Source organism: Salmo trutta, chromosome 3 (assembly GCF_901001165.1).
Source record: "Salmo trutta chromosome 3, fSalTru1.1, whole genome shotgun sequence".
Classification (NCBI taxonomy): Eukaryota; Metazoa; Chordata; class Actinopteri; order Salmoniformes; family Salmonidae; genus Salmo; species Salmo trutta.
Genome location: NC_042959.1, coordinates 43,264,660 through 43,283,765, shown reverse-complemented (window position 1 = coordinate 43,283,765; position 19,106 = coordinate 43,264,660). Strand labels below are relative to the sequence as shown.

General features: G+C 44.2%; 1 protein-coding gene across 2 annotated transcripts in view; it reads right to left on the bottom strand.

Annotated features, from left to right (window-relative positions):
- The window catches only part of LOC115175662 (kelch-like protein 32), a 40,865-nt gene that overhangs the window by 18,604 nt on the left and 3,155 nt on the right, over positions 1 to 19,106 (bottom strand). The window contains exons 2-5 of one of the 2 annotated variants that reach the window (XM_029735077.1): positions 15,280 to 15,377; positions 14,015 to 14,195; positions 2,376 to 2,483; positions 765 to 863 (exon numbers count right to left, since the gene is read on the bottom strand). In XM_029735077.1, the coding sequence (XP_029590937.1) occupies positions 765 to 863; positions 2,376 to 2,483; positions 14,015 to 14,195; positions 15,280 to 15,302 (411 nt within the window). In that variant the 5' untranslated portion in view covers positions 15,303 to 15,377. Of the gene's footprint in view, positions 1 to 764; positions 864 to 2,375; positions 2,484 to 14,014; positions 14,196 to 15,279; positions 15,378 to 19,106 lie in introns of those variants that run through there. The other variant, XM_029735085.1, reaches the window with a different exon arrangement.

The following is a 19,106-nucleotide window of genomic DNA, read 5'->3' as shown; positions in this document are numbered from 1 at the left end:
TGGGGTGTTTTTGAACTGCAGTTTATATATCACTGAATCTATTGAGATGAGACCACATTGTCATTCAAGTAGATCACAGAGTATGAGAGAGGGAACAGGAGAGGAGGCAAGAGAATAGAAAACGGAGATTGCGAGTGGAATAAGACTGCCATCTGCTGGCAGTAAGGAGAGCCATGTACAACATACTGCATGGCTCTGTGAGTATTCAGCTCAAACAAAAACTAACACACAGGAATAACCTGTTCAATATCGCCTTTCATACAGACAAAACACTTGTGAATCTATATTTTATGCTAACCTGGGCCTTTTCTCTGCATCTTCAGCTGTGCTCTAACTGCTATCTAATTGTATAATACGGTGTTTACAGTGAGCATGTCTGTAGGGAAAGTGCAGTGAAATCAATGGTGTGCAACAGTGTCCATTTCTCTCTCCACCAGCAGATGGTGTATAAGAGCACTGTTTACCATAACGTGATGTAACGGTTTGCCCATTGTCATGCTAATGTCTCTTTCTGGTGGTGACAGGGGGGTTTAATGTGTGGTCTTGTGTGATTAGGAGGTACCTTGAACATATGGAGAGTAGACCCTCCATATACACAATAAATTGCAGTGTGTGTGTGTGTGATACACGTGTTTATTTGACTGTACTACTGTATATGACTGTTTGTGTGAGTACGTAATATATGTGAGTACGTAATATGTGTGTGTGTGTGTGTGTGTGTGTGTGTGTGTGTGTGTGTGTGTGTGTCTGTCTTGACTCCTCACCTGGACGAGGTAGTGTGAGCAGAGACTGAGCAGCTCCAGCAGCTGAAGGTGACTTCCTGCCGACAGAACATCCTGAATCACCCCTGGCTCCAGTATTATCTGAGGAGAGGACCTGAGTGAGACCACTTCCTGTCCACCTCACACACTGCTCACCTCCCCAGACATACAGGTTCCGTCCCAAATTACATCATATTCCCTATATAAGTGCCCATAGGGTTCTGGTCAAAAGTAGTGCACTATGTATTTGAACAGGGTGCCATTCTGGACACACTCAATGACAGAAGCACTCAGGACCAGTGGTCACTTTATATACTGCTGCTGATTCATGTGTGTGGGTGTGTGACTGTGGTCTCAGGCCAGGCGTGTTTTTTTGTGCAATAGCATTTAAACTAATGTGTTTTCACTCATGTGTCACTGAAAGCCTTTGAGAGGCATTATTTACGCTATCTGTTCTTCAATAGACTACATGTGTTGGTCCCACTTTATATTCAGTGTCTATAAAACATGAATTTAAAAAAAGGGCCATTACGTTGCAGTTAGCGTGTTATTAGACATCGTTATTCACACACAGTTATTCTTCTTACAACTGTGATACCTATCCCATTGAAATGTAATTGCCATGTAAATACATGATTTTAGCAACATCAAATAAAACGTCCTCTCAGTGTAGACTATATAGCAACAGCATGTCTGCTAACCTTTATGGCCCCTGACATGTGGCTGGTGGATTTCAGCTGTGTGGTTGTTTACTGAAATAAGCATATTGCTCACGTCTCATCATCTCAGCAGAAAGAAACGGACCGGCAGCCGGCTGCTGACCTACATCGACACAACTCCCCCTGCTCATTTCCACTGTGGAAATGCAATTAGGAATAATTACGAGCTAGCCAGCCTCTCACTGCTAGGCCACAGGGCATAGGTCTCCTGATTCCTCACCACAGTGAGAGAGAGAGAGAGAGAGAGAGAGGGAGAGAAAGATGGGGGGAAGAGAGATAGGCAAGCGAGAGAGAGCGGGAGGAGAGAGAGAGGGGGGGGGGTGAGGAGAGAGAGAGGGGGGGGGGGAGGAGGGGGGAAAATCACTGGCATACTGTAGGGTCAGGCTAGGTTAGATATCACATCCATGCATAGGTTGTAGCAGGTGTACTCAACCACTACTTAAGAAGGTCCAGTCACACAAATGTACTAGATGGCAAAGGTCCGGATGGATATTGTCATTTATCAGCATAGTAACAAACCGCCACATCGTGACTCATATGACCCCAAGCTGCTCACACCCCTCTTCTTGGCAGAGAGAAAACGTCTGCATTTTAAAGCAAATCTCCTGCAATTCTACACATTTTGTCATGTTTTATGTGCGTTCGTATGATACCTGAGTGACTCAACAAAATGAATGGGGGCCCCCTCGGGGTCAAGTATCCAGACCACAATCTGCCTGTTGAGTATGGCTGGGCTATAGCTTTAATCAGCTAACGAAAAGCTGAAAACTGTCACTCTTAGTTAGTGTTAGCCTGGATATTTGTGAGATAAGTTTGTGTGTACAGTTCAGTACCTGTGTGTGACTTGAGGACATGTGGTGGCTAGCTGTAGATGAAGGTGCTACTGTAGACTCACCTGTCCTGTGTAGGCGAAGTCTAGTGCATGTTTCAGTCCCACACTTGTCACTCCCTGAAGAGTCACCTCATCTGCCTCACTCTCCACCATGCACAGACTGAACATGGCCTGAGAACACACACACAGAGACAGAGAGAGAGACAGAGAGAGAGAGACAGAGAGTGAGAGAGGAGACCTCAGACATAGGCACAGCAAGCCTGATCTATAAATAGGCTACAGCCCAGTTGAATTACAAAAACAACTGTATATGTCCTCATAGATGCGGGAAGTAGGGGTGCTGAAGCACCCCCTAAAATATCATAATAATAAATACGAAAAATAGTGCACTGGGTCTTTACTAGTCCTGTATTAGTGGACCGATATAGCTGTCTGTTCCACGGGCAAAAAATAAAACTTTATTGCCCATTGTCTTAGAGAGAACAGAAGTTAATATTTTTGCTTGATCAGCACACACCCCCCCCCCCCCCCCCCCCCCCCCCCAAGGACTACCCATTTTAAAAGCTATATTTATCACTATCTGACACACAGACTGGTTACTTCCTGGTCCTGATCTTTTTCTGGGAAACACTCCGTTAATGCACACACACACACAAACAAACAAACAAACAAACAAACAAACAAAGTGAAATCAAAGCCCCAGAGAGAGCAGCTGCCTGGCCCTAAGCCTGCTGTGCCTGATGCCGGGTGCTCCCCAATCAAAGCAATTGATTGGTGTCACAGTATGAGATGATGGCAGAGCCATTGATCAGGGTGGAGGAACAGGGGAAGTGGCAGGGTGATGGATTAGTCATGTCTTTAATCCACAACTAAAATAATCAAGGACTCCTAAATCACACTAGCCTCGGTACCAATCTGTTTGTGCCTTCATGCCACACCTTGTCATGCAAAGAGTTGACATGATAGCCCAAACAGATCTGGGACCAGGCTACAGTCACACCACTCATCACTACAACCTCAGAGCAGAGGATACTCCTGGCCTTTTTTTCATTAGGACTGGTCTTTTTTGGGTGTAAGCACTAGTGTTGTTCTAGGTAAATTGTGTTTCCATAGCTAACACAGTCTCTACTCTACAAAAGATTAGGACAACCACTTTTAATTTATTCAGAGTAATTGTGAACAATAAATGGGTCAGATCTTCTTGCCTTGTCTCTCAGATCGTTTACAGCTTTGTGGAAGTTACCTGTGGCTCTGATGTTTAAGCTGGGGTATGTATAGTTTTTTGTGTGCTCTAGGGCAATGGTGTCTGAATGGAATTTGTATTCGTGGTCCTGGGAACTGGACCTTTTTCGGAAGACCGTTATTATTTTTGTCTTACTGAGATTTGTCGTCAGGGCCCAGGTCTGACAGAATCTGTGCAGAAGATCTAGGTGCTGCTGTAGGCCCTCCTTGTTTGGGGACAGAAGCACCAGATCATCAGCAAACAGTAGACATTTGACTTCAGATTGTAGTAGGGTGAGGCCAGGTGATGCAGACTGTTCTAGTGCCCTCACCAATTCGTTGATATATATGTTGAAGAGGGTAGGGCTTAAGCTGCATCCCTGTCTCATCTCCCGGCCCTGTGGAAAGAAATGTGTTTTTTTTGCCAATTTTAACCTCACACCTGCTGTTTGTGTACATGGATTTTATAATGTCATATGTTTTTCCCCCAACACCACTTTCCATCAATTTGTATAGCAGGCCCTCGTGACATATTGAGTCGAAAGCTTTTTTGAAATCAACAAAGCATGAGAAGACTTTGCCATTGTTTTGGTTTGTTTGTTTGTCAATTAGGGGGTGCAGGGTGAATACGTGGTCTGTCCTACGGTAACTTGGTAAAAAGCCCATTTGAAATTTTCTCAGTACATTGTTTTGCATAGGAAATGAACGAGTCTGTTGTTAATTATAATGCAGAGGATTTTCCCAAGGTTGACGCATATCCTACGGAAGTTATTGGGGTCATATTTGTCTCCACTTTTGTAGATTGGGATGATCAGTCCTTGGTTCCAAATATTGGGGAAGATGCCAGAGCTAAGGATGATGTTAGAGAGTTTAAATATAGCCAATTGGAATTTTTGGTCTGTATGTTTTATCATTTCATAAAGGATACCATCAACACCACAGGCCTTTTTGGGTTGGAGGGTTTGTATTTTGTCCTGAAGCTCATTCAAGATAATTGGATAATCCAGTGGGTTCTGGTAGTCTTTAATAGTTGATTCTAAGATGTGTATTTGTTCATGTATATGTTTTTGCTGTTTGTTCTTTGTTATAGAGCCAAAAAGATTGGAGAAGTGGTTTATCCATATATCGCCATTTTGGATAAATAACTCTTTGTGTTGTTGTTTGTTTAGAGTTCTACAATTTTCCCAGAGGTGGTTAGATTCTATAGATTCTTCAACTACATTGAGCTGATTTCTGACGTGCTTTTCCTTCTTTTTCCGTAGTGTATTTCTGTATTGTTTTAGTGATTCACCATAGGGAAGGCATAGGCTGAGGTTTTCTGAGTCTCTATGTTTTGGTTGGACAGGTTTCTCAATTTCTTTTTATGTTTTTGCATTCTTCATCAAACCATTTGTCATTGTTGTTAATTTTCTTAGGTTGTCTGCTTGACATTTTTAGATTTGATATGGAAGCTGAAAGGTCAAATATACTGTTTAGATTTTCTACTGCCAAGTTTACACCTTCACTATTACAGTAAAACAGTTTGTCTAGGAAATTGTCTAGAAGGGATTGCATTTGTTGTTGCCTAACTTTCCTTCCATCTATAGCATTTCTTAATATTATTCAGTTCATTTGGCTTTGATGCCTCATGATTGAGCAAAGCTCTGTTCAAGTAGAGTGTGATTTTGCTATGATCTGATTGCGGTGTCAGTAGACTGACTGTGAAGGCGCTAAGAGACTCTGGGTTGAAGTCAGTGATAAAGTAGTCTACAGTACTACTGCCAAGAGATGAGCTATATGTGTACCTACCATAGGAGTCCCCTCGAAGCCTACCATTAACTATGTACATACCCAGCGTCCAACAAAGCTGCAGGAGTTATGACCCGTTTATGTTGGTTATGTTATCGTAGTTGTGTCTAGGGGGGAATATGGGGGAGGGAATGCTGTCACCTCCAGGTAGGTGTTTGTCCCCCTGTGTGTTGAGGGTGTAAGGTTCTTGTCCAGTTCTGGCATTTAGGTCACCACAGACTAGTTCATGTCCCTGGGCCTGAAAATGTTTTATCTCCCCCTCTAGGATGAGAAGTCATCCTAAAGTATGGGGATTCATTTGGGCGATATAAACTCAGCAAAAAGAGAAACGTCCCTTTTTCAGGACCCTGTCTTTCAAAGATCATTCGTAAAAATCCAAACAACTTCACAGATCTTCATTGTAAAGGGTTTAAACACTGTTTCCCATGTTTATTCAATGAACCATAAACAATTAATGAACATGCACCTGTGGAACGGTCGTTAAGACACTAACAGCTTACAGACAGTAGGCAATTAAGGTCACAGTTATGAAAACGTAGGACACTAAAGAGGCCTTTCTACTGACTCTGAAAAACACCAAAAGAAAGATGCCCAGGGTCCCTGCTCATCTGCGTGAACGTGCCTTAGGCATGTTGCAAGGACGCATGTGGCCAGGGCAATGAGTTGCAATGTCCGTACTGTGAGATGCCTAAGACAGCGCTACAGGGAGACAGGACGGACAGCTGATCGTCCTCACAGTGGCAGACCATGTGTAACAACATCTGCACAGGATCGGTACATCCGTACATCACACCTGCGGGAAGGTACAGGATGGCAACAACAACTGCCCAAGTTACACCAGGAACATACAATCCCTCCATCAGTGCTCAGACTGTCCGCAATAGGCTGAGAGAGGCTGGACTGAGGGCTTGTAGGCCCGTTGAAAGGCAGGTCCTCACCAGACATCACCGGCAACAACGTCGCCTATGGGCAAAAACCCACCGTCGCTGGACCAGACAGGAATGGCAAAAAGTGCTCTTCACTGACGAGTCGCAGTTTTGTCTCACCAGGGGTGATGATCAGATTCGGATTTATCGTCGAAGGAATGAGCGTTATACCGCTGCCTGTACTCTGGAGCGGGATCGATTTGGAGGTGGAGGGTCTGTCATGGTCTGTGGCGGTGTGTCACATCATCATCGGACTGAGCTTGTTGTCTTTGCAGGTAATCTCAACGCTGTGCGTTACAGGGAAGACATCCTCCTCCCTCATGTGGTACCCTTTCTGCAGGCTCATCCTGACATGACCCTCCAGCATGACAATGGTTCAGTTTATGTCTCAGCTGTTGAATCTTGTTATGTTCATACAAATATTTACACATGTTAAGTTTGCTGAAAATAAACACAGTTGACAGGGAGAGGACGTTTCTTTTTTTGCTGAGTTTAGGTAGCACGAGGAGATTTTTCTCTGTTGAGATCATTCCTTATTAATATCTAGCCAGATGTAAAATACCATGTTTCTTGTAGGATGACAATGTCTGTATTTCCAATTTCTTTGATGAAGTCTGGGCTCCTGCTCTTTAGGCCAACAGCAGATGACCTCAGACCTTGTGTATTCCAGGATGTGATAGTAAAAGCTTTGTGTTCCATATTGTCTAGTGTTGTTTTCATGTGGTTTAGGCTCGGACCATTACAGTAGGTGTGAGCAGAGCATGTTGAGCATGCTGAGCATATGTGCGGCTTTAATACATCAGACTAAAAACAGCTGCATGCATTCGTGAATTGCGATGTATTTATTGTTTAGGCTAACTATTCAAAGCTTCCTTTGTTATTAATTTTAAAACTAAAATGCTTGATTGCATTTCAAAGCATGAATGTCTCGTATACTGTGTGATGGCATGAACAAATGAATGACTGAGTGATTAATACAGTAGCCTATATATTGAAATATAGGCGTAAGTAAGTTAGGGTATTTAGTCTAGGACGCACTCTTAGGCCTACAGCTCGATGGTGGTTACACAAGGCTACTATATGAAGATATTTCGACAAGTCCAGGCGACAACAGGGCTACACTGATCAATCGAGCCTGGTTCCCAAGTTTCTAAACCATCTTTGGTATAGTATCGCCTAAATATTTGAATTGAAGAAGTGTGATAATCCTTAGGATATTTTAGCGATCCCCAGTAGACGTCCTAAATGCCCCCCAGCCTTCAGATGTGAGCTAAACAGCGCACTTGCACTTGAGATGCGTTTTAAGGCTATGGATGCGAAAGTGAACTTATCATTTCCAAACGTTTAAGTCGGTTGTATGCTGCTTTGCGATCTATTAACAGCATAATCATTGCGATATTAAATAGGCGCTATATTTTTTACTGATGCATTATTCAATTCATACGCACAAACATAGCATTCACTGTGAAAGTTGATACATGTAGGCCCTTCATATATAGGCTATGCACTTCGTTCAATTTATCGAATCAGTTATTGTTGACGCAAAAAAATGACAGATGTGGTGTTTTGCGCTTGTGCACATAATGTGCACATAATTACATTACCCGACCACCCCCAGTAAAACAAATCCCATATGAATAGGGCTTGAGGCAGGGGCTGTTTCTGCACTTCTGCTATTATGCACATAGCAACATAGGGAATAGTGCCAATTCTTTGGCGCACTGAATATTATGTTTCAGAACCGCGGACAGCGACCATATCCAACACGGGAGAAAGCGCATGTTCTAAAATAATATTTGATTTATTAGTGTTGCACAATTTATAATATAACCACACACGTCTTAGAGTGATGGACTGTGCCATCCCTGTGGCCTCCAATGGAGTAGTCCACTGAGACATGCGCGAATCAGACAGGTACATCATATTGACCAAACAACTAAATGCGGTCAGCCTAAGATTTTCACATATGGAATTGAGATTTTCACTTGGACAGATAGACAGCTAGGAGAACAAGAGACACAGACCAGGAGATGCGGCAGGTAGCCTAGCGGTTAAGAGTGTTGGACCGATAACGAATCCCTAACTTGAATAGGTGAAAAATCTGTCCATGTTCCCTTGAGCAAGGCACTTAACCCTAATTGCTCCTGTAAGTCAAATGGAAAATGTGATTTAACATTAATCTATTAAAAGCAGTTCTCTAGTCATGAGGTTTGTGCAGTAGGCTACAGGCCCAAAACATTATCACTGCATATTGGCTTTGCTTGAATTGCCCTGCCAATGCATTGTTGTTCTTCTCAGACCATTTAAAAAATACACAGTATGAGTCAAAAGTTTGGACACACCTACTTATTCAAGGGTTTCTTTGTTTTAACATTGCAGAATAATAGTGAAGACTTCAAAACTATTAAATAACACATATGGAATCATGTAGTAACCAAAAAAGTTTTAAACAAATCAAAATATATTTTATATTCTTCAAAGTAGTCACCGGTCTAATGTCCATTGCTCATGTTTCTTGGCCAAAGCAAGTCTCTTCTTATTATTGGTGCCCTTTAGTCGTGGTTTCTTTGCAGCAATTTGACCATGAAGCCTGATTCACACAGTCTCCTCTGAACAGTTGATGTTGAGATGTGTCTGTTAATTGAACTCTGTGAAGCATTTATTTGGTCTGCAATGTGAGGTGTAGTTAACTCTAATGAACTTATCCTCTGCAGCAGAGGTAACGCTGGGTCTTCCTTTCCTGTGGTGGTCCTCATGCGAGCCAGTTTCATCATAGCGCAAGATGGTTGTTACAACTGCACTTGAAGAAACTTCAGTTCTTGGAATTTTCCGTGTTGACTGACCTTGTCATTTCATTGACTGACTGTCATTTCTATTTGCTTATTTGAGCTATTCTTGTCATAATATGGACTTGGTATTTTACCAAATAGGGCTATCTTCTGTATACCACACTTGCCTTGTCACAACACAACTGATTGGCTGACTACCTTAGTGACTACCTCATGAAGCTGGTTTGCTTGATTACTGACTAATATACACTACATGACCAAAAGTATGTGGACACCTTGGTGGTCAGCACTCAGCGGTCCTGTTCTGCGAGCTTGGGTGGCCTACCACTTCGCAGCTGTTGTGCCTAGACATTTCCATTTCACAATAACAGCACTTACAGTTGACCGGGAAGGCTCAAGCAGGACAGACTTTTGACGAACGGACTTGTTGGATAGGTGGTATCCTATGACGGTGCCAAGTTGAAAGTCACTGAGCTCTTCAGTAAGGCCATTCTACTGCAAATGTCTGTCTATGGAGATTGCATGGCTGCGTGCTCGATTTTAGACCTGTCAGCAACGGGGGTGGCTGAAATAGCCGAATCCACTCATTTGAAGGGGGGTCCACATACTTTTGTATATATAGTGTATGTGCAGATATACTGTGTAGATATACTGTGCATGCGGACTGTACTGTATATGTTCGATGTCCTCCAAAGGCAGATGTGCACATTACACTGACATTACATACTGGCACAGAAGATGGCGTCATACTGTAAGGCGGCCGTCTTTCGAGCTCTGACCCAACTTTGCTTCTTTTGGCGTTTATCTTTACTTTTTTGGATGAAATGTATCCCCTATCAGTTCTTATGATCGACAAGAACTTTTGTCACATCAGATTGCCAGTTACTAAACCTCAATTCCGACTCATCTGCCCTGGGCTAACCAAGATTAAGGTGAAGGGATAACCGGCCACCTCTTCCCTCCATTTTATTGGCCAGACACTTGATAATAAGATGGATGACATCCAAGCGTGAATTTGATATCAATAGGACTCTCATAACTGCAATATTCTCTGCTTTTCTGAAACATGGCTTTCGGAAAAGATGGCTATCCAACCCCATGGCTATCCAACTCGATGGATTCTCCATTCACCAAGGGAACAGGACATTGGATTCAGAGAAATCCTAGAGGGGGAGGGGTATGACTCTTCATCAACAGCAAATGGTGTGCTGACTCTAGCCCAGTGGAAGTCTTGACCCATTGTTCACCCGTCTTGGAATACCTGATGGTCAAATGTCGACCCTTCTATCTCATGAGAGAGTTTTCAGCTGTTATCATGACTGCTGTATATATTCCACCTCAGGACAAGAAAAACAACAAGCTGGCACTTAAAACTATACAAGGCTATACATTTTTTTTTTAAATGTAACCTTTATTTAACTAGGCAAGTCAGTTAAGAACAAATTCTTATTTACAATGACGGCCTACCAGGGAACAGTGGGTTAACTGCCTTGTTCAGGGGCAGAACGACAGATTTTTACCTTGTCAGCTCGGGGATTCGATCCAGCAACCTTTTGGTTACTGGCCCAACGCTCTAACCACTAGGCTACCCGCCGCCCCATAAACAAGCAGGAAACCATCAACCTGGAGGCAGCTTTTTTGGTTGCCGGTGATTTTAATTCTGCGTCATTAAGACGCCTAATACCCAACTTCATCAACACGTCTCCTTCACCACTAGGGGTGATAGTCCTAGATCAATGTTACTCTACTCACAGGCAAGCATACAAGGCCCTCCCTCATCCCCTGTTCGGCAATCAGATCATGACTCTATACTCCTGTCTACAAGCAGAAGCTCAAACAGGAAGTACCCGTGACGTGCTCTGTAGATAAATGGTCCTCTGAATCGGAGGCTATGCTACTGGACTGCTTGCTAGCGCTGACTGTACCAGGACTCCGCTGATAGCATCGACAAGCTAACCACCTCCGCGACCGGCTTCATTAGGAAATGCATCACTGATGTTGTCCCCACAGTGAAGGTTAGCTGCTTCCCCAATCAAAAGCCCTGGATTAACACCAAGGTTGCAGCTAAACTAAAAGGACAGTGCTACCACACACAGGTCTATCGCAGCCAACCCAGAGAATACGGCTGATGACAATAAATCCTGCTACGACCTCCACAGAACCATCAAACAGGAAAAAGGCTAAAATAAAAACAAGGTGGAATCCTATTACACAGGCTCAGATGCCCGCCGCATGTGGCAGGGGCTACAGTTCATTACGGATTACAAAGCAAGAACCAGCCAAAATCTGCCCAACGATGCATCTTTACCAGACGAACTCAATGCATTTTATACATGCTTCGACAAAAACACCAAGCCGTGCATGAGGGCTCCCGTCAACCCAAAGGACTGGGTGATCTCGCTCTCCGAGGCCGACGTGAGGTTTTTAATCAGGTCAACACTAGCAAGGCCGCAGGCCGGACAGTATTCCAGGACGTGTTCTCAGAGCATGCGCAGAACAGCTGGCAGGCATATTTGCGGTCATTTTCAACCTCTCCTTGTCCCAGTTTGTAATCCCCACATCTCAAGCAGACCACCATTATTCCTGTTCCCAAAAACTTTTAGGCTAACTGCCACAAAGGCTACCACCCAGTATCACAATCACCACCCGCAATAACATCTGCTAAAGACATGTATGTGACCAATATAATTTGATTTAAGTACTTTCAAAGGCTAGTTATGGCACACTTCAACTCCATCATCCCAGACACCCCTAACACACTCAAATTAGCGTCTTTGGATCTGTTGGTCGGTATGCAATCTCAACTGCACTCCACACTGCCCTCACCCACCTAGATAAGAGGAATACCTACAGTTAAAGTCGGAAGCTTACATACACTTAGGTTGGAGTCATTAAAACTTGTTTTTCAACCACTCCACACATTTCTTGTTAACAAACTATAGTTTTGGCATGTCGGTTAGGACATCTACTTTGTGCATGACACAAGTATTTTTTCCAACAACTGTTTACAGACAGATTATTTCACTGTATCACAATTCCAGTGGGTCAGAAGTTTACATACACTAAGTTGACTGTGCCTTTAAACAGCTTGGAAAATTCCAGAAAATTATGTCATGGCTTTAGAAGCTTCTGATAGGCTAATTGACATCATTTGAGTCAATTGGAGGTGGACCTGTGGATGTACTTCAAGGCCTACCTTCAAACTCAGTGCCTCTTTGCTTGACATCATGGAAAAATCTAAAGAAATCAGCCAAGACCTCAAGAAATAAAATTGTAGACCTCCACAAGTTTGGTTCATCCTTGGGAGCAATTTCCAAACGCCTGAAAGTGCAAATCAATCCCAGAACAACAGCAAAGGACCTTGTGAAGATGCTGGAGGAAATCCAGCAGTCAAAAGATGCTGGAGGATATCCACAGTCAAACGAGTCCTTATATCTACATAACCTGAAAGGCCGCTCAGCAAGGGAGAAGCCACTGCTCCAAAACCGCCATAAAAAAGCCAGACTACGGTTTGCAACTGCACATGGGGACAAAGATCGTACTTTTTGGAGAAATGTCCTCTGGTCTGATGAAACAAAAATAGAACTGCTTCGCCATAATGACCATCGTTATGTTTGGAGGAAAAAGGGGGAGGCTTGCAAGCCGAAGACCACCATCCGAACCGTGAGGCACGTGGGTGGCAGAGCCAAAGCCCCATACTACCCACCACTGCGACCTCGTTGGCTGGCCCTCACTACATATCCGTCGCCAAACCCACTGGCTCCAGGTCATCTATAAGTATTTGCTAGGTAAAGCCCCGCCTTATCTCAGCTCACTGGTCACCATAGCAACACCCACCCGTAGCACACGCTCCAACAGGTATATTGCACTGGTCATCCCCAAAGCCAACACATCCTTTGGCCGCCTTTCCTTCCAGTTCTCTGCTGCCAATGACTGGAACGAATTGTAAAAATCTCTGATGCAACTGCACATGGTCTTATATCTCCCTCTCTAACTTTAAGCATCAGCTGTCAGAGCAGCTTACCGATCACTGTACCTGTACACAGCCAATCTGTAAATAGCACACCCGACTTCCTCATCCATATATTATTACCTACCCTCTTGCTCTTTTGCACCCCAGTATCTCTACTTGCACATCATCATCTGCACATATATCACTCCAGTATTAATGCTAAATTGTAATTATTTTCACCTCTATGGCCTATTTATTGCCTACCTCCCTACTCTTCTACATTTGCACACACTGTACATAGATCTTTCTATTTTTCTTTTATTTTGTGTTATTGACTGTGCGTTTGTTTATGTGTAACTCTGTGTTGTTGTTTTTGTCGCACTGCTTTGCTTTATCTTGGCCAGGTCGCAGTTGTAAATGAGAACTTGTTCTCAACTGGCCTACCTGGTTAAATAAAAGTGAAATAAAAATAAAAAAATAGAATCATATATATTCTGATGTCTAGTCACCTTACACCCTATACATATCTACTCCTAACCACTTCAGTATCCCTGCACATTGTATGGTATTGGCACTGACCCTGGAACTGACCCTGTATATCGCTTACTTACTTTCTCCTGTTCTTATTATTTCTATTTCTCGTGTGTTTTTGTTCTACTTTACTTTATTAGTAATAGTGATATTGATTATTGCATTGTTGGGAAAGAGCTTGCAAGAAATGCATTTCACTGTACTCGTGCACGTGACAATACAGCTTCAAACTACACTCTTAGAAAAAAGGGTTCCAAATGTTTTTTTTGGCTGTACCCATACAAGAACCCTTTTTAGTTCTAGGTAGAACACTTTTTGATTCCAAGTAGAACTCTTTTGGGTTCCATGTAGAACCTTCTGTGGAAAGGGTTCTACAAAGAACCCAAACGGGTTCTACCTAGCAGCTAAAGGGTTCTTCAAAGGGTTCTCCCATGAGGACAGCTGAATAACTCTTTTTTTCTAAGAGTGTAGTGTCCTCCCCAGGTCCAAACTCACCCGGAAGTAATCGCTGCACGCCGCCAGCACTGCTTTATGGGCGTGGAACTTCTGGTCGCCGGCAACCAAGGTGACATCACAGAGTAGGCCATCCTTCCTCTGCTGATTGAGGGCGGAGAGGACGGAGTCCTGGTGAGACTTGGACTGGCATAGCCTCTGATCTGTTACCAGCTCCTGCCCACTGGGAGTGTGGGGGGGAGTGGGGGAGATAGGGAAAGGGAGAGACATCAGTTAAGGCTGGGGGAAAATCTCGGTCTCTCTGCTCATCTCATTTTAGTCATTTAGCAGACACTCTTATCCAGAGCGACTTACAGGAGCAATTAGGGTTATGTGCCTTGCTCAAGGTAACATGGACAGATTTTTCACCTATTCAAGTCAGGGATTCAAACCAGCAACTTTTCATTACCGGCCCAACACTCTTAACCGCTAGGCTACCTGCCGCATCCCCTGGTCTGTGTCTCTTGTTCTCCTAGCCGACTATCTGTCCATTTCATATTTGTCTGTTTATTAGACCAGCTGTTTATTATTTATTAGTCTAGTCTGTTTATTATTAACTAGCTGTCAGTCCTTTTTTCTGCAGTTTGGTCTGTCACCTTAAGATAGTATGTGAACACAAGTCTGGTGTGTGTGTGTGTGTGTGTGTGTGTGTGTGTGTGTGTGTGTGTGTTTTGTGGTAAAGCACTGGAGCCCCCTGCTGGCCACCTCTAAGGCCCAGCAGCTGTAGTTCAACATTGTCACCGGGCTGCTCCTCCCTAACTCTCTGTCCGGGCTGGACAAGGCCCTGAGGAACAGCCTGTCCCTCTACCTGCAGTGTGTGTGGCCCTGACAGAGTAATACCCCAGGAATGAGGGACAGGTCGCCACAGGCTGAGAGGCAGAGTCAGGATTATAATATGACAGGCAGAAGTGTGTGTGTGGAGGGGAGGGATTGACTGTGAACACACCTGCCCAACATGCTGCCCCACCAAAGCTTAGATCAGCAATGCCAAACCAAGGTTGGTTAGAGGTTAGTTAACTGCAGTATATGTGGTGAGCTAACACTGCAGATTGCATTGCAAACTCTAAGAGCAAAATGAGTCACACCCGATTACAAAATACTGGAAACATTAGTAGGGCTGTGTGTGTGATTCACTTGTGTTAGTGTTAGTGTGTGTGTGTGTGTGTGTGTGTGTGTGTGTGTGTGTGTGTGTGTGTGTGTGTGTGTGTGTGTGTGTGTGTGTGTGTGTGTGTGTGTGTGTGCACGGATTCACCAGCTTACAGATTTACCTGACACAAGGTTCAGATGGCATGCTCCCGGAGAAGGAGAGAAGAGGTGGAACAGTATTCTGTGATTCCTTAGGGCTGCAGTTACTTCCTGCATTAGCCTGGAAAGAGAAACAGATAAGGCATATTTCAATTAATCCATTTGGATCAATTAACTGCTAACCCCTAATAGAAAGCAGACTGAAAGTCCACTTGAAACTGCGAGGCACTTCAGGTTAAATGAATAGAATGAAGCAAAGGCACTTTGTGAATTAGCAATCTGCCAAGAAAGACCATGACCTGAGCTTCCTACTGACTCTCTGTGGTTAAGAATATTTTTTTAATAAAAAAAATATTTCACCTTTATTTAACCAGGTAGGCCAGTTGAGAACAAGTTCTCATTTACAACTGCGACCTAGCCAAGATAAAGCAAAGCAGTGCAACACAAAGAACAACACAGAGTTACACATTGAATAAAGAAGTGTACAGTCAATAACACAATAGAAAAAAGAAAGTCTATATACAGTGTACATCAACACCTCCCCCGTAGACATTCCTGTCTTTTTTATAGATGTTATATCCTTGTATTCCTACTGCTGTATCATCGATGGTGCTGTAAAAGTGAGTCTCAGAAATGTCGAATACTGAATATTAATACTAATTAAGATTAGCTGTGCTACGAATTTCATGAGCTTTGTTTGAGGCTACATACATCATCAGTGCGTGCAACAGAACAGTGTACTGTCTACACTCAGTTTGTTGTTTTTATGAAATTGTTTTCTTTTAAATCATAGCTAAAGTTTTATTGCTATGGATTCCGCGACGCGGTTAGCCTTTAAGGCTGGGACTGCAAGTTTGTGTTCCGGATTCCTGTTAAGTAGCATTTAGCTGATAGCCATCAGGAAAACGAAGCAGGCTAACGCTAGCAGTGCTAGCCCACTGGTGTTTTTATCCACGGCTGGGTATGAGATGATTTCCACACAATCACAAGATGAAGATAAGGCGTAACTGAAAACTGGGACAGGGATTTGTCTGCACTAAATGCACCACCATCAAGCAGCTTAGGGAAGAGATCCTCCGACTGCTCGCTAGGCTGCGAGAGAAGGATTGCCTGCTTTCTAAGTACACAACCTTGCTGTAGCCCAGGCAAACCGAATCTCACTTATAAATGTCTCCTATAGCAAAGCTGTCGATGAGTCGGGCGGAGTTGATCTGCCCCAATCCAACGGACAAATGTTAAGCTCAACTCCGCAGCCCATGGGAGACTAGACACTCGCAAGGTGTAGGAGATAGGGAAGGCAGTCTGACCACCCTTCATCTATGTGAGAAGATCAAATCCAGCTATCAAACATCTTTGGCCCACTTGAGACGGACCTACCAGCCCCGGGAGTCAGCACGGATCTTGGGAGTATACCACCAGCCGGTGGCCACCACAGTTCAGCAGGTCGCTGACTCAAGACAGAAAGGTCTTGGGCCATCTTCCACCTTCCTGGGGTTTCCCACGCCATCGGAATTTTGTGATTACGATCTTGTCTCATCGCTGCAACTCCCCAACGGGCTCGGGACAGGCGAAGATCGAGGGATGCATCCTCAGCAACATGACCCGCCAAACTGTGCTTCTTAACACCTGCTCGCTTATCCCAGAAGCCAGCTGCACCAATGTGTCGGAGGAAACACTGTTCAACTGACGACCGAAGTCAGCCTGCAGGCATCCGGCCTGCCACAAGGAGTCGCTATAGCACGATGTGCCAAGTAAAGCCCCCCCGGCCAAACCCTCGCTTAACCCGGGCGACGCTGGGCAAATTGTGCGCCGACCTATGGGACTCGCGGTCACGGCCGGTAATGACACAGCCTGGGATCGAACCCCAGGCTATACTAACACCGATACAGTGTCTTAGACTGCTGCGCCACTCGGGAGGCCCATTCACGTAGGTTTTAATGACTTTCGCTTTAGGCGATCTGAGGAACTGAGGGTGGACTACAAATATATATTTTATAACACCACACTAGCACAGGGCCACCTCCAGTGCTATCGGAGGGGTTCGGAACATTTCAGCCGACTCGTTGCTCTAAACGAGTACCTGAAGAAACTTTACAATGACAGGAATGTCTCCTTTTGTGACAACTTTGATTTGCTGTGGGAGCAATAAGCAGTTTTTAAAAAAGAGATGAGATTCATCCTAACCGCAGGGGTTCCAGGATTATTTCCAGTAATATCACAAACTGTTTTAGAGACTGACTGATAGGGTCTGGTAGTGCTCCAGTCCTCCCTGTCAGAATAAGCAACAGAGGACTTGGAAAGCATATCAACTCCTGTAGAAATGGCACTGTGGTTATTGTGAGTAACCTCATTTATGTTCCTCTAACGCCACCTTCTAGTGAGTTTATACAAATTGTCATATCCTACCATTCTGATCGATTGGAGACTGACAGAAAATGTGGCTGTAATTTTCATATTTTGGTTGTTATTCCATTGGTTACCTGCCCCAGAGTCCGAGTGGCCTACACTTATTGAATATGGAGCTTTTAAAATGTTAGAGCAATCACTAGAAAAACCTTTCTCGTGAATGACCTCATTACTGAGCGCAAAATTGATAGCCATGTTTTTGTGAGAAACATGCCGTCTTCAGACTGTAGTATCTCTCTTATTGAAGCCTCCCCGCCAGACCACAGCTTTTTATACATCAGAAAAGGGAAAAGGGTGGGGGGACAGCCTCTATTTTTACTAATGCTCTCAGCTGTAAGGACATTTCATTTGGTGACTTTGAGTCTTTTGAGTATCATGCTATACTGTTTAAATGTCAGCCACCAGTGCTGGCTATAACCCTGTATAGGCCAGCAGAGTATTGCCCCACTTTCTTTACGGATTTCTCTGAGTTTGGCGATTTTAATATTCACGTTGACAAAGAGACTGACTCCAAGGCCAATGAATTTATTAATCTTTTGAACTCTATGGACTTTATCCAACAAGTTATTGGGCCCACCGATAACCGCGGACATACTCTGGACCTGGTTATTACCAAAGGGCTTTCTATTGACATATCCTCTACAGTTGAAGTTGCTTTATCTGATCACCACTGTGCATTTCTCTTTTTTTTGTATTTTCACCCCTTTTTTTCTCCCCAATTTCGTGGTATCCAATCGGTAGTAGTCTTGTCTCATCGCTGCAACTCCCGTACGGACTCGGGAGAGGCGAAGGTCGAGAGACATGCGTCCTCCGAAACACAACCCAACCCGCACTGCTTCTTGACACAATGCCCATCCAACCCAGAAGCCAGCCGCACCAATGTGTCGGAGGGAACACCATACACCTGGCGACCGTGCACAGCGTGCACTGCGCCCGGCCCGTACTAGGAGTCGCTAGTGCGCAATGAGACAAGGATATCCCTGCCGGCCAAACCCTCCCCTAACAACGCTGGGCCAATAGTGCGCTGCCCCATGGGCCTCCCGGTCGCTCCCGGCTGCGACAGAGCCTGGACTCGAACCCAGAATCTCCAGTGGCACAGCTAGCACTGCGATGCAGTGCCTTAGACCACTGCGCCACTCGGGATGACTACTGTGCATTTTTTACTACCTTGTTGCCCATAGCCCAGAGTAATACTGAACGCATTATTAAGAAATGCTATCTTACCACTGAAGTTGCTACAGATTTGATTGAGTGTATGAACAATACATCATCACCTATTCTGCCTTCCTCTTGTGATAATTTAGTTGATAACTTTAATAGCAAATTAAGGGCAACCATTGATGCCATAGCTCCAGTAATGTTGAAAAAGGCCACATCGAAATGTAGAACCCCTTGGCTGAGTGAGGAAACAAATCAATTAAAGAGAAATTGCAGAAAGGCACAG